The 19,358-nt window shown below is 41.9% G+C and overlaps 1 protein-coding gene across 2 annotated transcripts in view; it reads left to right on the top strand.

Moving 5' to 3' along the window:
* filip1l (filamin A interacting protein 1-like) overlaps positions 1 to 19,358 on the top strand; it is a 60,972-nt gene that overhangs the window by 39,798 nt on the left and 1,816 nt on the right. The window contains exons 1-2 of one of the 2 annotated variants that reach the window (XM_035625343.2): positions 7,835 to 8,080; positions 12,437 to 15,272. In XM_035625343.2, the coding sequence (XP_035481236.1) occupies positions 12,552 to 15,272 (2,721 nt within the window). In that variant the 5' untranslated portion in view covers positions 7,835 to 8,080; positions 12,437 to 12,551. Of the gene's footprint in view, positions 1 to 7,834; positions 8,081 to 12,436; positions 15,273 to 19,358 lie in introns of those variants that run through there. The other variant, XM_035625325.2, reaches the window with a different exon arrangement.

Raw genomic sequence — 19,358 nt, forward strand, 5'->3', positions numbered from 1 at the left:
AATCCATCAGGAAACCATCAAAGTGTCTCCGGGGGAAGATCCACCCTGCTCACCTGACAGCTGTACAAATTAGTGTGTGTATGCGTGTGTGTATGCTTCCATTCTTCCCTATGAATTTTGCTGTTACAAGTTACAAGATCCCTGTTCTATTGTGTAGCTGTTGTCATTCTTGGGAAGGGGTGTGAAGAATCGCCACCATGTGTTTGTGTGAGTTTAAAGAGTCTGTCTGTAAAGCTGAAGTTGCCTCAGTGCTGTAGGGCACTGATTCCCAGCCAGGGGGTAGTTGAACCCCCAGTGGGTACGTCTGCCGTGGGATGATGAGAACTCAGCTAATTAAAAATAAAAACAGAAGTAATGATTCGATAAAATAAAAATACATCCACATATTTGTGTCTGGGGGAAAAATGAACACAAATATCAGCCCTTTGGGAAGCAGATTAGCGAAGCTTATTTACTGCCTCGATAATTAGTAACTCTCCAGTTACGATTGTCCTACTGAACAGGACACAGAGTCAGAGTGACGTCCCAACACCGTGTGCTGCAAATGAGTCAAACTACTAGGGAAAAACACAACTGAACATAGAAAATTCCACATTACATATATATATATATATATATATTTCCCTCTTTCACAGCTGTCCTCCGATGTTCTCAGAAATCGATGCTTTTTGTTTCATGTCGCAACTGAAATTAGAAAAACACGACAGCAACCCCATGCATGAAATGAAATATCAGCAGCTGAGACTGACAGAGCGAGAAGAAGTGTCTGAAACACAATCATGTTACTGCTCTTTTTTTGCACGACGATGACAAAATTACATTCATGAAGCAATTATTTCTTTTTTTTGACAAACCTATGTGTTTAATGTTAGTAAAGATGGTTGATTTAGTGAAATGTCTCCAGGCACCGCAGATTTTTCTGTATTAAACCTGACCACGGTCTTTTCCAGACCTTAACCTCAATTATTACATATGAAAAGCGACATACAGTACCAGATACAAAAATCAACATGTCTTCATTATGTTGATAGAAAACGTAAACTGTTTTCTTCAAAAACAGTTTTGCGGTTGCAAACTAGATGGATAGGGTCACATTTTACAAAAAGGTTTGGATCTGCAACAGCCTTTTACCTCATGTGACATGCTCTGTGTTCGTAGACTGCCATACATTACGTAAAGCCAGTCGGTGCCGAGCTCTTGCCATACTGTACGTGTGGCGGCTGGCGGTTAATGTGTGTGGCCTTGGGCCTTTGAAATCGACCACATTTGGGCAAACAGTGATCGCAACATCCTCCTTAAGTGTTTGTGATTTACATCAAAGTCCGCAGTGCTGCAGGGGTAATGATTATCAGCTGTACCAATCGAGGGCAACTGGCACACGCCCGCTTTGTCGACTGCGCACACACACACACACACACACATTCATTTTGTGAGTGTGTTAATTACAGCCTGTCTGCCTGGTCCAGCCCTTCAATCTGAAGCTGCGTGAGTGATTCCTGCCCAGAATCTTACATCGCTCCGTGGCAGGGTGACGTGTTTCATTCGCTATGAGGTTGAGCGTCGGGAACTATTTGTTCCTGTCATGGGCTCTGGGAAATAACAACGAAAGATTACTCCTTCAAGAACCAAGAATAACGAGCATGTGCTGTACCTTTGCCACAACAGCATAGTTTGTCTCAACCCATGTGGACTGAAAATGTAACTGAGTAAGCTCGTACTCCCATTCGTTAGGGAGATGAGAAGAATTTTTTACCATCCTTTTGATATTAATACATGAGAAAACTTAAATTACTTGAGTTAAACTGAGCTGAACACGAATAAGAATCTCCAAAAAATATATGGAGACACAAGTGAAAAAGGTAAAAGTGCTCTTGAGGTTCCATGAGACTGTGAAATCCTAGTTATTTAACAGTAAAAGAGAGTTATGGAGACAGGTACAGACAGACCGCAAAGAACATGTTTGGGTTTACTGTCATTTTCACTTTTCGTGACAGAAGCTGACACAAATACATGCCTGTGCACACAACTTGTGCCAGGCACAGACACAGAGGTGCACTGACGCAAATAACTAGAGCTAGAATAAAGGAAAAGTTCCATAAAGCACTTGCGGAGATGAAACCATGACGAAATAGTACAAGGAAAACGATGAAATGCAAGTTAAAGAGGGGAAAACGCAACCACCAGTGAGTCACGTCCACCTTGAACAGGCAATTACCGCTATTCTGACTCTACAACATGCCATCACAACAACGAACAAGAGGCCTTCAGCCAGAGAATGGCCGTAAAACCTGATTTTTTGCCATAAAAGGCCGGCGAATGTCCACAAGAGGGTTTTCAGGCCTGGCAATCAAAATCACGTTCCATTTTAACAGCGGAGCCCATGCTGGGGCCCGGGCTGAGATCAGAAACGAGCGGCCGACAAACGACTGTGAAGGAGAGAGAGGGGGAGAGAGAGACAAGAAAATGGGGGCAAAAGGGCAAAGTAGAAAAACAAACAGAAAGAGGAATATGACGGCAAAGTCATGGGTGGATTTACAAAGAGATAGGATTCCAGCGAGAGACAGAGCGGACTCAGAGAGAGAGAGGAGAAAAGGAGACATATGGATTTGATTACAAGCCGATGATGTCATATATGTATGTCAGGTAATCAGCCCCCGGGCTGTACGTATCGCACAAGCATGTGCTTGTCAGAGTGTGTGGGGCAAGACCAGGCCTCGTCTGGGACGGCTGCAGAGGGGTGGTTTGTCTGATGTGCAACAGGAGTCGCACCAAAACACTCTTGCGCTCAGTGAGTGCGAGTCTCTGTCTCTCCGACTCTGTTTGGTTGTGCAGCCTGCAGACTGCTGTTCCAATTCTTAACTCACGCATATTGCTATAGGACAAATAAAAAAACAATCAAAGACAGACCTCCTGTAGTTATCACACAGGGTAGGAAAACATATTGCACTCCGCAATATCTCTCGTTTCCATCTGGTTTGGACATTAATGGTTTTACAGATTCACGCCGCAGATCAGGTACCGGCCAGTGCACATATACACTCAAACATGCAACTACAAACTCTAACGTGTCTTTGCCTGAACGTACTGGCAACTCTCCGATGTGCTCGTACGACAGCTGTATTTTTCTTCATGTGTAGTTGGAGACGTTGTGCAAGCAACAGAAATCAGGGATATCCAATATTACGTGTTCAACCACATAAAACAAAAAGACGATGAGCAACGAGATGATGTCACAACTAGTGAGCCAGACGAACATCACACAACAACAAAAATCTTCTCTGTGTGTGTGTGTGAAACCTGATGGAAATATTACATTTATGCTCATTTGATAAAATTTGAGAACCGTTACTGCTCATCTGCTCATCGCTCCACAGCTATCCAAAGCTTCTTGTGCATCATGATTCATTCACCAAGACTTTTCCCGTTGCACTTTGTCGACACACTGTTCCACCAGTGGAGCAAAAAGAATAAATCCTTCTTTTTTTTGCAATCTTGTGATATTTCTGGAACTTCCAGCATTTCGAGCAAGTTAAGTGAGTTTTGTTGTGGTAGAAGCTGATCTTGAACTTGTTTTTTGGACAACCCTGTATTTTATTTAACATTCCTTTTTGCACTTTTCCTTTAATGGACAGCAAAGGTGTAAACTGTAAACATGAGGAGGGAGAGATGGCTATGACGCGCAACACAGGTCCCCAGTCAGTATCAAAATGGAAAATTTGCAATTATAATGTTGCCATGTTAACCGCGAGGCCACAAAGATGATGCCTGAGGCCGCGTTTATTTTGACACAATAATCATGTTGGTCTGAACCACGCTTAGACTGCACTCACAATTGGACCGGGACTGTTTCTCCAAGTAAATTCCTCCTCGAAGTCATCTACGTCGCTCATGTTTTGTAATTTGTAAACTCTTGGAATTTCCAGCTCTGAAGAAATGCCGGAAGGCCGAGCCTCTGGATTTAACGACTCCCTTGCCAAACCGCACACGATGCTCGTCCAAACCAAATCCCAAACCTCCTCATTTTTCTGTTTATTGTCAGCTCAATAGTCATCCCATGGAGGTTACATAATACATCTCCATCTCCCAACTATTTGTCATTTGGCAGAGGCTTGTCACAGCAAACATGTTTGTGTGGCCTGCTCTCGTGTTTGATCCCTGACATCTGTTTCAAGTGTACAGTACTCAGGGACCCAAATATGTCCAGACCCAGAAATAGAATCTAATTTTGGATGACCAAATTGTTTGTTCCAAGAACAAACAGTTTGTTGTAGGGAAAAAAGGGAGAAAACACAAACTTAAAATACATCACAGTTTGGGGCTGAACGCTGCGACATGAAATCTGCAGACTGTTAAATACTGTGTTTTAAATTGCCCTGCAGTCAATCCTGCTTTACCCAAGTGTGCATTACGGTTCACCAGTGCCCCAGTGCTACTTGAAAGACTTTGGAATTTTTCAGGGAAAAGTTTCTCTCAGAAATTAAGTTTTCAAACTTTCAAGTGGATGCCAGACTTGGTTTTTTGAAAGACAGAATCGAGACTCGATCATCAGGAAGCTCAGCCATGAGACTCCTTCAGCCTCTGATCCTCTAGACCAGGGGTGTCAAACTCAGATACGCAGTGGGCCAAAATTAAAAACTGGGACAAAGTCGCGGGCCAGATTTCATATTAATTGAAAAAAAGCATGTTTTCCCTTCTTTCTAGATATAATAATGCACCTTTTCATATGGGAACAAACTTAAGTTTTACTTAAACACTGAATCTGGAACAAGCAAAGCTTAATACTATAAACACCTGAGAAATCAATTTCAAATAAAGGACACATCATTGGCATTCATTTCTTAAATAAATAATAATAATTTTTTTAATAATAAAAATAATATTATGCCTCTTTCTCCATCTGTAGCCTTTCGGTTAATTTTCAATGGAATCTTTTTTCAAAGGCCAACAACAACAAAATTAATAATAACAATGATGATAATTTCCTTCAATGAAAATCCAACCATTGAAGTCCATGCCCCGTAGTAGCAAAGTTGGTGCGCTTTCTACGTCAACTACAAACGGATTCTTGAGCAGTTCAAATCTACATTTCTGCGCTTCAAAGTCGGCAAATCGATGGGCAAACTCAGCTCTTAGTACGCTGAGTTTTTCAACAAACTGTAGACTTGAGAACACGGCGGTAGAAATCTGCAATTTTATGGTTTGGCAGCACGCAAAATGGCCCAGATTTCCTTGCAGGGTGTCTGACATCTGCCCGAGGTGACTGGTAGCATGAGGTTGTGAATGAATGAAAACAGAGGAGGGGATGCTTGCGGGTCTTGACGCGCCAAGGCGCTAGCAGAGCATTCTGGGATTTGTAGTATTAGCGGTGCATGTGTTACCAGCGGGCCAGCCCAAATAGAAATTTTATATTATCTCGCGGGCCAAATATAATTGCCCGCGGGCCAGAGTTTGATACCCCTGCTCTAGACTCTTACTGTCGACAACACGTGACACTCGCCATACGGAAAAGTCTACCCCATCACTCTGTTCATAACAGGTTTAAGTCTTACAGGTTTCTTCAAACAAAATCAAATCTGGTGTGTTTGCACAGGCAAAAACAAATGCTATCTTTGGCTTCTATCGTCGCTCTGAGCCCAGACTGACGATATCCAAACGTTCTCACACTGCCTTATTCATCATTCTCCAACACCCGTCTCCGCCAATTGGTCAAAAAATCTGTGATTAATTGTTATTATTATTATTCTTTTTTTATATACATAAGTCGTCAGAACACATGTTATTGGTTTACTTCTTTTGAGGAATTCGGGAGTTGTGACTTGCTCCGTCTGCAAGATTCAAAGTCACAGTGTGCACGCTGCCGTTTGTGGTATTTGTCAGCAGTCTCAGAAGACACCAAATTTAATTTTGCTTTGGAATACCAGTGTTGGTCAAATATGGGAGATTTCTGTTTTACATTCTCAGACTTAAAGAAGTTGGGGAATATGGTTTGCACAACGCTTGTTGACCCGATCTGAACGCACCAGCCTCATTTCCGATCATTATTTTAACTGTGTCGTGTAATTACGTCCTTTGAAGCCAGATATTAATGACAGCACAAAGGGGACGGCCGATGTTCAAATGAAAGGACAGGTCATACGGTCAGATTGGACGTTGTGCGTTGATTGGCCACTTAGTGTTTTTACTTTCACCTAAAAGTCCCTGCATGGTGAAGCTTTACATTAATGGAGCAAATCTTTCCCTCAGCTCGGCTGGCGGAGCTCGTAACGTTTAGTAACAGTGACCTCAGCCATTGTGAAGCCATGACATATTTTATTTAGTGGGCAGGAGGCAGGAAGAGTCTTGCTGTTGTTATTCCATTACACTGCTGGGATAATTTATAACTGCTATGTATGGCCCGAAGCAAATCATTACAGAATCCTTTTTTACAGGATGATATTTATATTTGACGTATTCACAGTTTAATTTGATGTCTTATTGTACGCTATGGATTGTCGCCATTATATGATAATCGGTGACCTAGTCACCAGCTATAGCCGGAGAAATTCACGGGTTAGGTAAGAGAAATCTGATAATGAAAGTAAAGACTGTGGCATTGTGTGAGCTGAACAATGTGCCACTGATAAAGATAAATCTGTGCCAGCTTAAACTGTGATTACACTCCTGCATGAAAATCCAATGTTTTGTTTGCCGAGCCATTAGCTGAAAGCCTTTTACACCCACAGGTACAGTAGGATGTTTAATCGCCCAACCCCTCGCCACAGATACTGCATTTACATAATGTCCATTGCAAGAAGTAATAGGTACTTTTACTGAAGAGCTTTGTGCAGTTTTGTGAAAAGTTTCGTAGGGAAATTGTTCTTTTTACACTCATGCAATTGTCACAAATTTGGTCGGCTTCCACATGTAAGGGCTGCTTATATGTTTATGTACTAGTTAGAGTATATTTCAAGTTAGCTTAGCATAAAGACATCAGGGAGAAAGAGCTGGCTATGTACAAAGGTTAAAATAACAACAAAACCCGTACATCTGTTTTTATTATTCCTCTGATAAACATAAGAATATTAAGATTATTAAACATCCAATTCTACATGATGAGTACTCACTTTTACATAATTTATATACTTGAATAATGTAATTTTGTATTTTTAACTGAATTGGACATTTTAATTAACAAGGATGGCGATACCTCGTCTATCACTGTATTCTGACATTATGTTAATCTCACTGTGAAGAATTAATGATAGAAATAGTTCAAGGACACATGTTGTCTTTTCATTACTCAAATATATCCAAGACTAAATCTTTCTTTACCTTGAGTTTCCCTGAAACAGGTGCTGTCATCCCTCTATGACACTACATTGGCATGACAGCAAGTACCCATTGTCACTCAGTGACTGTATTGCAAACAAACCCATTTTGTCAAACTTTAAATGTCAGGGGATCTCGTGGTGTTGGCTGTGAATATATATTTCACATGTCAAAGATATATGTCCCATGTCTTTTCTTGTTCTTCGGCATTGGTCTCAATTACAAAATCCTCATCCAAGAATTCCTTATTAACTTTGTGAGCCGATTCTTTTTTGTCTTCCCTCCCTCCCTCCCTCCTTGGCTGAATAAGTGACTTAAGTTGACAAGAGCCAGAAGGAAATACTGTAACTCGAACTCCTCGTCTCTCTTCACCTACTTCCCTGCCTCCGGAGCAGTGACAGGCCGGGCAGATATTTCACACATTACACGCGTCAACAAAAAAACCTTTCCCTCATCTCTGCCACATCCTTCGGTTCAACAGTTACTTCGGCGGACTCGCTCAAACACTCACACGAGCACAGCTTACACATACGAGCAAGCACACCCCCTTCTTGTGAGCCTCCGCAATGCAAAACTCCATATAAGGACATGTCGATGATGTAATGGTCCATAGGCAGGGAGCACATCCCTTATTGTTTGGTCTGACTGTAGGAATGCCCACATTACTGCTGCTAAGAGAGTGAGACACACGCAGAGGAAGAGTTGAGGGTCGGGTGTTGTACAGCGAGATAAGGAGCTTATGGCAGTGAAGCCGGGAAAGCCTTTGGCACAGGTAGGCACACACAAACATCTGCATTTGGGAGAACCTTTTACAACTTTTAAAAGTCTTGTCAATCTCTTGAAAACATACAGATGCTCAGCGTGGCATCATTCATGCTGGTGTTCTTGTGTACTTTTTAATTCTAAGTCACTATAAGTGTGTTAAATGTAAATTACAGAAGGGTGTAAAACAACTCACAAGTAAATCAGTAGAATAATTTTTTTTTAAGTCAACATTATCAAATGTTAAACGAGTTACATTTTAGCAATATTTAAGGGAACTTCAAGTTCAAGTTTTAGTCTTTAAAATGCATTAAATTTCATTTCAATTGCAGCAGGAACTTCATTGATGTGTTACAGCAAGTAACTGTGACACACTTGTTTAATATTGATTTGCTTTTATTTCCTTTTTTAAAATTTTAAACACACTGTCATTCACTATTCAGAAACGGAGAAAGTAGCCATTCTTACATGCTTGCCGAGAAGTCAGACGTTGCAAACTTGACTGAAGGAAGTTACTATTTTAAAACAGTGATGAGGCTTGAATCTGAATCTCAGAGGAAAGCTGTGTTTAGCGTGTCCCACTATGGACAATGTAGTATCATTGTTTGATAATTTGTCAGGATGACAAAATACATGAATAGAGATGAATAACGTAGGCAGGATTAATTGTATCCCATGCATTCAGAGGTGCAAAATATATGTGTTAAATGTGTAGTTATTTACATCCCATTAGTTTTTAGCGTAAAGGGTATTTGGCCTTTTTATCTATGAAGAACATTTGAAAGCTTATTATAGTTCAATGAATCTATATCTTTTCTCTCCTTTACATGCAGAAATCCCCGTTTTAATATCAGAAAATAGAAATACTGACGTTCGCTCTTGTATAATTGTTACTGCTTACATGGTGGCTGATTACATTTACTGCAGTAATAAAATTGGAAAAAAAAAGTCATCACATGAACTTCACGTAACTGATCATAAAACAGCGCTGGTGTTTTAATAACACAAATGTATCTGCGGGTTTTAAAAATCCTCTTTTCATTTATTCACACACAAAAAACACAAACTATTATTTTAGGACAGTTTATTCTAGACCTCCTGGTAACACACTACTCCATTAACATTATTGCCACCAGCAGGAAGTTAATAAATATCAATGCTACATATTTCACACATGCAGACTGCACTCTGGGGGCATATCACTTAGCGTGTGGACTTTAAATACAGTCCATGCGCTGCATTAATCAGCATCCTCCCTTCAAACAGGAGGACATTCAGCCCACCATCTACAGGTCTCTTGTTAAAGCGGAGGTGGTCGTGTGTGTACGCACAGGATACATCGGTTTCTACATATATAACCTAATCACTCGTGGTTAGGGAATGGCACAGCAGCCCTGACATACGGAACATGTAACACGGCTTTAAGCAGCGGGTGAGCCATAGTTTCCAGCTTCAGCAGCCACGTGAAGAGAGGGAGATGTCCTCTGTAAAGCTGTAACGTGTGCCTGTGTGGCCGGCCCTAACTCCCTTGAAGGTTTCGTGTTCGGTTTTTTAACGGCACTTATGTTGCCTTGCGTTTGGGGGAATATGTTTGCAACAAAGCCAGAAAAAACGCTGCAGAGTTAATGCCGTCCACTCTTGCACCCTAATCCACCAAATCACTCTGCGCGACCCATTTTTTCCATGAAACTTTAACGACTCACAGCGGTGGCCGCGCATCCGCTTTCAGGGGAAACCGGTGTGAAAGTGCTGCCTGTTGCAAAGGTTCGACAGGCTGCAGAATGTCACCAACTCTATGTGCACTTCACAATGCCTTTCTCAAAAATGATGTTCTTTCAAGCTGCTCGGACACTGTGGACACAAAAGGGTTTCTTTCAAACGACGCTGAGATAAAACTTGATGGGGATGGAAATTTGGACAAATGCTCGATAGATTAGCTGTATTATTTATGTGTTCCCTGAATGCATATGGCAGCTGCTTCCACTGACGTATTAGATTGCAAAAGCTGGTCAGTTGAGCTAATACTACTCATTAAGTTTTTTCACCAAAGGTCGCTCCGTCTATTATCCCCTCATCTATATAAAACATGAACAAAAGAATATGGACCAACATTTCCAGTCCTGTAAACGGGCTACAAGTGATTTCACTGGTGTGAGCACTGCCTTTTGGGCATTCCAAGCAGTTTCCTCTCAAAGGACTTGCCTTCATCAATGTAAAGTGGCCTTGCATACAGTGTCCAGCTGAGAGAGAGAGAGAGAGAGAGAGAGAGAGAGAGAGACGAGTGACAGGCAAAGTTTCCAGTCCTACGAGGGAACAAAGTACATTTCTTTTTTCTATTTTGGCTGATGACACCACTAGAAAAACAGTGGGGTCTGAGATAAGACATTGAATAAACAGTGATTACAGGCGACAGGCTGGTTTGCAAGAGAGATGCCTGCTTGTTATGTAACAGTTTCACTTTCGGTTTCTAAAATATCCATCCACAGTGTAAATGTAATTTTTCAACACATGTATGTTTCTAGATTAGGCAGACATATTTCCTTGAATAGAAGACTTAAATAAATGTACTGTTTGACTTTTTCACCTGATGCTGTGCTCACTGTCATTTTGGCCCAAACTTATCTGAATATACTCTGGCTGAATGGCACAACCTTGTGAGAAATCAATTATCCATTTCAGTAGGAATAAGTTCCCTTTAAAAAACAAAACTTTGAGCAACATTTTCAGCAAAATTCAAGATGAATAATTACAGTTTATTTGCTTCTGGAAATATGGCCAAAAAAAAGAAAGAAAAAAAACTTGTCCTAATCCACCCAAACCACACTAATGATGAACGTAATTACCATGCACATCCTTGTAATATTTTATTGAGTGTTGTATGGTCTAGATTCGTGTACAGCACATGGATCCAGTCGAACGAGTCCCCCTGCGCACTCCCACCCTTCACCAGCTACTGAAGAGAGAAAGGACATACACTCTGCTGCTAAGAAGTGACCCACCCTACCACAACTTACATCATGGCCCACAACCCCAGAGTACATGTGGAGTTAGTGATCCTTGAGAGTGTGCGTGTGTGTGTGTTTGGATTTCGGTATAAACTCTGTGGGACTGTAATTGCCCTTGGAAGCAGGGGGAATTCCTGAAAATGTATAAGAAAAAACTAAAAAAAAAAACGGGGAGGCTAGGTGCTGGTGGTTTTGGTAAGGGGGAGGCTGGCTGGTAGTAGAGGAACCCCTTAATTAAAGGATTGTTCCATGCCAGTGGGCCATCTGCGTGGAAATGCCTGGCAGCTGCACACACAGCAGTCATAACATCCCATCCCCTGGGGCTGCAGACACTTCGTGCTGGCAACATATGCATACGCCAGACGCACTGACCCTGGTTACACACTGTACTTAAAGCACTGTAACTGCATTTAATGACACATGCTTAATGACACATGTGTAATGTACCATACACATTTGAGTATGCTTACCCCATGTGGGTTTTGTATATAGATACAATTGTGGAAATCTAAATTACACATGCTGTACTGTCAAATAGATTTATATTTATTTTTATTTATATGATCAAGTATTTATTTAGTTTGTACGAGCATACTAAATTCTTGAATACATAGGTAATGATGATTAAATGTTTAATGTAAGAATGCTGCAGACAATCATTTTATCAAAATGAAACCTGGTCAGAGACATCCTTGTATTTTGCTAACAGTCATGTAACGCCTTGTCTGCAGAGATGATAATTCTCAGGTAAACGTCATGATTAGGCTCAGTGTCACTCTTTTCTCCTAATTTCCCAGAGAACATTACAGGTCTTACTGTACACCACTGAACACTATGGAAACTTTTAGAAATTCACTGATTGTTAACCTCAAGGGCGAATATTTACAGCAGTAACTCAGGTTTCCAAACCATATGAGAATTAGTTGGCAACAAGGCAACAAAAAAATGAACCCCGGGTATTTTAGACTAAAAACCTCAGAGAGTTAAAGTAATGGTATTTTATGATGTGTTAAATTTTCCATGACAGAAAACCGTTAGTTCTCCTCAGAAATAACAGTGTTTATGATGTGGCCATTGCTTGGAGATGACCCAATGGGATTGACTGTCGGGTGTAGATTTTCCCAGGCACCTTTCGTTTAAGCCCAAAAAAAAAAAAAAATAACGGACAAAAATGCAATGATTTGATTTACTTGACAGTAACTCAAAAGGTTAATAAAAACCCCTGAAAGTGCGACTACATTGGGAAATATTATGTCACCACTGAAAATCTTGCCAATCTTTTTCAAAATGCATTTTAATAAGTCATTCGTCATCAGGTTGCCTGAAGATCATGTTTTTCCTTGTTTTCATTTTTTCTACAGGTTGAAGCTGTTAATTGACCAGGAAAAGGCCTACCAGGAACGAAAGGACGAAGACAACAGTAAAAAGGTCACAAGTCTGAAGGAGGAGCTGACAAAACTCAAGTCATTTGCGTTGATGGTTGTGGATGAACAGCAGCGTGTCACTGAGCAGCTGAAACAACAAACAGTCAAGGTCCAAGAACTGAGTGCCAGTGCTTCACAAGCCCAGGAGGAGCTGAGCTCAGCTAATGCCCGTCTGCAGGAAGAGGAGCAAAAGGTCTTTCGCTTGGAGTCTGAGCTGCGTGACCAGGCTTGTCGATACCATCTGGAACAAGAGACCATGACTGCCAAATTGACCAGCGAGGATGCCCAAAGCAGGCAGCTGCGCCAGAAACTGTCAACTCTCAGCAGGCAGCTTGATGAGCTGGAGGAGACCAACAAGACCCTGCGCAGAGCCGAGGAAGAGCTGCTGGAGCTCAGGGACAAAATTAGCCGTGGTGAGTGTGGAAACTCCAGCCTCATGTCTGAGCTTGAAGAGTTACGTAAAAGAGTACTTGAAATGGAGGGAAAGGACGAAGAGTTGATCAGAATGGAGGACCACTGCAGGGACCTCAACAAGAAACTGGAGAAAGAGGCCAATCAAAGCCGAAGTCTGAAGGCTGAAGTCGATAAGCTGAACCACAGAATTATGGACTTGGAAAAATTAGAGGATGCATTCAGCAGGAGCAAACAAGAATGCAGCTCACTCAAAAGTAACCTGGAGAAGGAGAGGACAATGTCAAAGGTTCTGACCAGTGAGCTGGAAGTTTTGAAAGTCAGGGTCAAAGAACTGGAGGCAGCAGAAACCCAACTTGGAAAGGCAGAGCTGACACTGAAGGAAGATCTAACCAAGTTAAAGACTCTGACAGTCATGCTGGTGGATGACAGGAAGGCAATGGCAGAGAAGCTAAAGCAAATGGAGAACAAGGTCCAGAACAGCACCGGCAAACTTCAGGCTGAGCAGGACAAAGTTACATCCGTAACAGAGAAGCTAATTGAGGAGAGTAAGAAAGCACTAAGGTCAAAGGCTGAGCTGGAGGAGAAAATGTGCAGCGCGACAAAGGAAAGGGATGACTTGAAGGCCAAGTTGAGGGGTGAAGAGGAAAAGAGCAAGGATTTGGAGTCAAAGATCAATATGATGAAGAAAAGGCTGCAAGCCCTAGAGAACGTAGAAAGGGAACACCTGAGGAACAAAGCTAAAGAGGAGCACATTAAAACACCTATTGCTTACCGCTTCCAACAGGAGGACAACAAAGTGAAGGATTTGACACAGGAGGTTGAACGCCTCCGACGCAAATTAAAGGACATGAAGGTGGTAGAAGGTGATTTATTAAAAACAGAAGAGTTCGAATCACTGGAGAAAAGATTCGCCAATGAACAAGAGAAAGCTAAAGTCTTGATGGAAGAGCTGGACATATCCAGAAAAGAACTTTCAAAGTATCAGCTGGCTGAAAAGAAAGAGTGCAACCAAGAGCATGTTCTTTATAAACGCTTGAAGGAGGAGGAGGCAAAGTCAAGTCACTTGACCCGAGAGGTAGCAGCCCTGAAAGAGAAAATTCATGAATACATGGGAACAGAGGACTCCATTTGCCGCATGAAAACTGATCACTCTACTCTGCAAAGAAAACTAACCCAGCAGGAGGTCAGAAACAAAGAACTGGGCCGAGAAATGGAGACACTCACCCGAGAGCTTGAAAGATACAGACGATTTAGCAAAAGTCTTCGCCCCGGCATGAATGGAAGACGCTTTTCAGACCTTCATGTTTCCACCAAGGAAGTTCAGACGGAGCCACTTGACCTCATGTCTCCCAACTGCAAGACGGTGGCGCCACTGGAACGCGCTGTGGTGAACGGCAAGCTGTATGACGAGAGTGAACCTGAAGACAATGCCTATTACAGTAACGAACTTCAGCTCTCCAAGTGCAGCCCCTCACTTATGAATAATGTCAATAACCTCAACAACAACATGAGAAGAGCACGAGTCCCGTTCCTCAAAAACAAAGACACCCCCCATGCAGTGAACGGCAAAATGCAACCGCGGCAGAATGGCAATCATGTCCAGCCCGGTGATGTGGTGTTGACCCACAGTCCGGGGCAGCCCCTGCACATTAAAGTGACTCCTGACCACGGACACAACACAGCAATGCTAGAGATCACCAGCCCAACTACAGAAAACGCCCAGTCATTCACCAGCACTGCCGTCATACCCACAAGTGGAGGTCCACCCAAACAGAGAATTACAATTATCCAGAATGCCTCCATATCCCCCACTGCAAAATCAATTTCCCCAACAACAAAATCTAAGGGTTCCCCTTTGTCCGATGAGCTGTGTTCACCAGATCGGGCCCTTTCCCCTTTCACTATGGCCACATACTCCAGAGCAATGACCCCAGACTCTTGTGGCTCTGTAACACCAGACAGACCCATGTCACCCATACAAATTGTGTCGGTCACAACCGGCACACCGGACCGCTCTCTCTCCACGGAGCCAGTGGAAGTTGTTGGAGGGCACGCCGTCTTCCGCGTGACCCCGGAAAGGCAGAGCAGCTGGCAGGTGCAGAGGTCCAACAGCTCGGGACCAAACGTCATCACCACAGAAGACAACAAAATCCACATTCACTTAGGCGGCCCCTTCATTCAGAGCATCAGCACCCCGCCACAAACGCCGAGTCCCTGCCACACGCCTGGACTTCAAGAGCAACGGACTCAGGTGCTTGCAAATTGCAGCACTTCCACTGCCAAAGGCAACAGCAAAATCACAAGTAGCATCATGATTAAGCCCACCTCCACCCCAATCCAAAGGCCATCACAAATTACAGTAAGTAATGTCTATGACTGACCCCCAAACTCTCCATCCCATCCTTTGTTTGAACTCGCCCATGAGATCCAACTCAAGTTTAGACCCTGAAACCCCGACTCTATACCCTGATATATTCACATGTCTCTTTTACTTGATTTATGAGCTTTGAGGTTTGAATGTTTTCATTTGTATTGTGGTTTGCTTGGTTCTGTGTGATTACGTTTTAAACAATTGTTTGCCTGCATGAGAAAACAATACCATTTGAACACACTTTATTTGACACACCAGGTTTTAACTTATGTGCACTTACTGTATTGTAGTCACTGGCAAACTTGCCATTTAGTCAGATTATTCACACTGATGTATCGTACCAGTTTTTATACTTCACATTACACATAGTGCATTATGATTAATTTGTTTGACTTTCTGAGCATTAATGTCTGGAAACAGTGTTCTGTTTTAGTTTGTCATCCATGTTTGCCATTTTCATTTATTCATTAAATCCAGCATGTTTTGATTTTGTAAAATCAAAAGAAAAATGATCTGAGGAAAATGCAATTGGATTGAAATCAGTTGTTTGACTTGATTTTTGGTGCGTGCACAGTAACTTTTTAACACTTGGGATTTAAATCCAGTGTATTTATGTTGCAGAGTGTGTAATTAAAAGATTAACTTTCTCCGATTTTAACATGAAAACTGTCAACACTTTGTTAGACCTAATTAAATGATACCAAAGTGTAAGAGTTGTCTGAAAAAACTTTGTGCTCCTACTTTGCCAGATTACAAGACACAAATCCCGCTGGGATTCTCACAGGTGTTTGCTTGCTTGAGTTACAATCATAGATTGATGTCATAGTTTCTTCCTGCACTGAAATCCAGTGACCGGGTATGAAAACCAGCGTGATGTGAACTTAAAGTTCTCTTTAATGATACAGTGGAAACTCTGCTTAAAACTTTTAAACCTCAGAGCGGTGCTTTGTATTTAAAGAGATACAAGACTCTGTAGAATTACAGTTGCTCTTCTCTATTGAACTTTCATATATTACATATATTATATTCTTGAATGCACCAGAGTGTTAAAGGTTTTCATTACTATTAGATCACAAGATATGAAAACAATTTTAAACAATGGATCCCTCCTGTCCTCAGTGACAGAGGTTATCAATACTCTTGACCTTGCTGATACATCTGGGATACACAAAGCGTTCTGAAAATGAAATCATTTTGCACTGGAGATCAAGAGAAAAAAATTCCCTTTATTGCACAATGCTACGAGCAGAGGCACTGAACACTGCGGCCCAATGTATGTATTTGTTGATAACTTAATTTCAGTGGTCTTTCAGCACTAAGTCGAACTTTGCTTGCGATTCATCGCGTCGTAACCCAAAACGTCTCTTTTGTTTTTCTTTCTCCCATGAATCATGTCCTCAGAAATCAATCACCCCGTCAGACTCATGAATGTGTGGTTTTGTGCGAGCACAGTGGAAATATTACCCATATGTACTTGAGGTCTGAACACGATGATGAGTGGGTGGAAGGAAGAGAGTGGTCAGTGGAGAGGTGGGATGACTTTATCTGTTGTGGTACACTCATTAATAATTGTCTCAATAAAAAACCAATGTACAAGAAAAACTGACAGAGAGAATAATTACAAATCAAAGAGTTTTTCTTGCAGTGTTTTCATACTGAATATGTGAATAAATGGTAAGAATATAAGTATTAATAAGAGTAAAGATTATAAATAAGTATATGAATATCATATGTGCATATCTGATGTGCACGTTAGCGATTCATTATTTTATTTTTCAACAAGGACACGACGCACTGAAAGGGTGAAACAGGAGTTCATCATGATTTATCTCAGCAGGATGACCTGCTTTTCAAAGAATAAACAGAATGCATTTGCAGGCACAGGCAGCAGACCAAACTATTCCTGGTACGTTATATCATGAAGAACTGCTTTTTTTTTTGCTTCATGGTCAACCAGAAAAGTCTATTTAGCTCAGAATCTGGCAAATATAGTGAAGATGAAAGTTCAGATCACCATGTTCAAAAGGCAGCAGCCACACTTGAATAAATAAATGTCAATGTTTTGATACGTTGCAAAAAAAATATCTAACTTGCGCTCCAGGGTTTAAAGACAGATTTGAGATCCACTCCTCCTCTTACCAACCAGGTCCATCATTAACCTCCCTCCTTTCCTAAATCCTTAAATTTTCTGAAAAAGAAATCATAGAAAATAAGGTGAGCTTGAATTAGATGTAACACTACCTGCTTTAATAGACGACACAGTCAAAGGTAAGTTTGAGATTGGACAGAGCTTAGAGCTGATGTAAAACAGTGCTGCATCCTCTTTGTCATTCAGCTGGAGCAAGACAACTGTTGCAGCAAAGTGCCAAACCCAACCCAAACATACACACACACACACACACACACACACACACACACACACACACACACAACCCAGTGTGACAACAAGGAGATGATTAAATCAAGCATTAAATTGAATGAGTGGAAAGGAGCACAGCTGGAGGAAACGGATCCAAACCAGTCTGGGTGCGATGAAATGATGCAGGGCCCAAACAAAATGCTATTCGTTAAATCACGACTCGAGAAAGCGTCCAGCAGCTGGATTTGCTGCCTGCGACCTCAATTGCCCCCTCACTCACTTTGGACTCAGTCGATTCACGATGTGCTCATCGGGTTTCGGTCCGTGGAAGACGGATCTGCGCACGGTGTCCTCGCCAGACTGATAAGATGAGTTTCAAGTGACACGCTGGAAGCCAAAATGCCTTTTTAATTGAAAAAAACTACAGGGATTCTAGCTGTAAAAAATGAGTCTGTAAATCCCACTGCGCACAAACACACAGTGCACTGCTGATTAGCAGCAGCAGCAGCATTATTCGGGCGAAAACTAAATATCACAAACAGCAACCGCGCTGAAGTCATTTTAAACAACCGGCTACTGATCTGAATCAAGCGCAGCCGAGAAAAAAGGCCTAATTATCACGCTGCACGCCAGAAAGGCAAGGTGTGCGTTGCACTGCAGGCGAGGGCGGATTTCCTCATTTTGGGCCAACAATGATGATAATCGCAGAGGAATTCGCTCACCTTGACCGACAGGCACAATAAAACCCGGGGGAAGGAGTATAAACAGTGGCATGGGGGCATTCTCTAAACAAAAGGCTCTGTGCTGCGTGTGAGAGTGCAGACACTGTGAGTGCCGCCTCTCTCCCACTGTGGCATGAGCTCCAAAACAAACCTCGTGTTTGGTTGCCACGGTGACAGCCGCGCCGGGATTACAGAGCGCTGGGCAGAGGAAGCACTTAGTTGAACTCCCGCTGCACCGCTGATATATGAGAGAACAAAGCCGCACATTAAGGGCTTCTTTTTTTCTTTCCTTTTTTCCATGTAAAATCAACAACACTCCCATGACGTGGAGTCCGTATTTTCTGGACCATTAGTTCTGTCGAGGCATAGGCCCCTACTTATTCTGAAATTTATACCCTGCATGGGTATTTAAGGATATAGTGCACTGCGTATTTCTGTTAATTCTCAAAACCTCAAGATCCACATGAACTTTTCTCAAGTTAGAGTGAGCGGTTGGTCCATGGGAATGAAGTCAGTGGTGTGATGAAACTACTGAAAACTTGGTTTTACATCCGAAGCAGATCAAGATCATTTTCAAACAGGGATGAGGCAAACAGATACTGTATCTACTGTATGCAATTTAGACATCTACTGTGTTTCAAAGGCTGCAGTCATTTTTTATTTTCCGAATGTGGTGTATAGAAGAGCATCATGTCAGCCAATCTTTTTTAAATGCAATTACCTTTACCAAAACGTAGGTGCTGGGAAAAGCAACGACTCCAGCTGTGATGATGTGATTGAAAATGAATTTAAGTGCCAGTGGCAACTTTGAAGAAAATAATTGCCTGCTGACTATTGTCGGAGTAATTGACTGTCTGTTGCAGACCCAGACATATGACTGTTCATTTGTCTGGATGCTCAGAAATGTTAAATATTCTTAAAACCTTAAAATATTTATAGAGCTGATATAGACATATACAAACAACAACATAAAAGCTAAGTTTGAAGGAAGAA

Source organism: Scophthalmus maximus, chromosome 1 (assembly GCF_022379125.1).
Source record: "Scophthalmus maximus strain ysfricsl-2021 chromosome 1, ASM2237912v1, whole genome shotgun sequence".
NCBI classification, from domain to species: Eukaryota; Metazoa; Chordata; class Actinopteri; order Pleuronectiformes; family Scophthalmidae; genus Scophthalmus; species Scophthalmus maximus.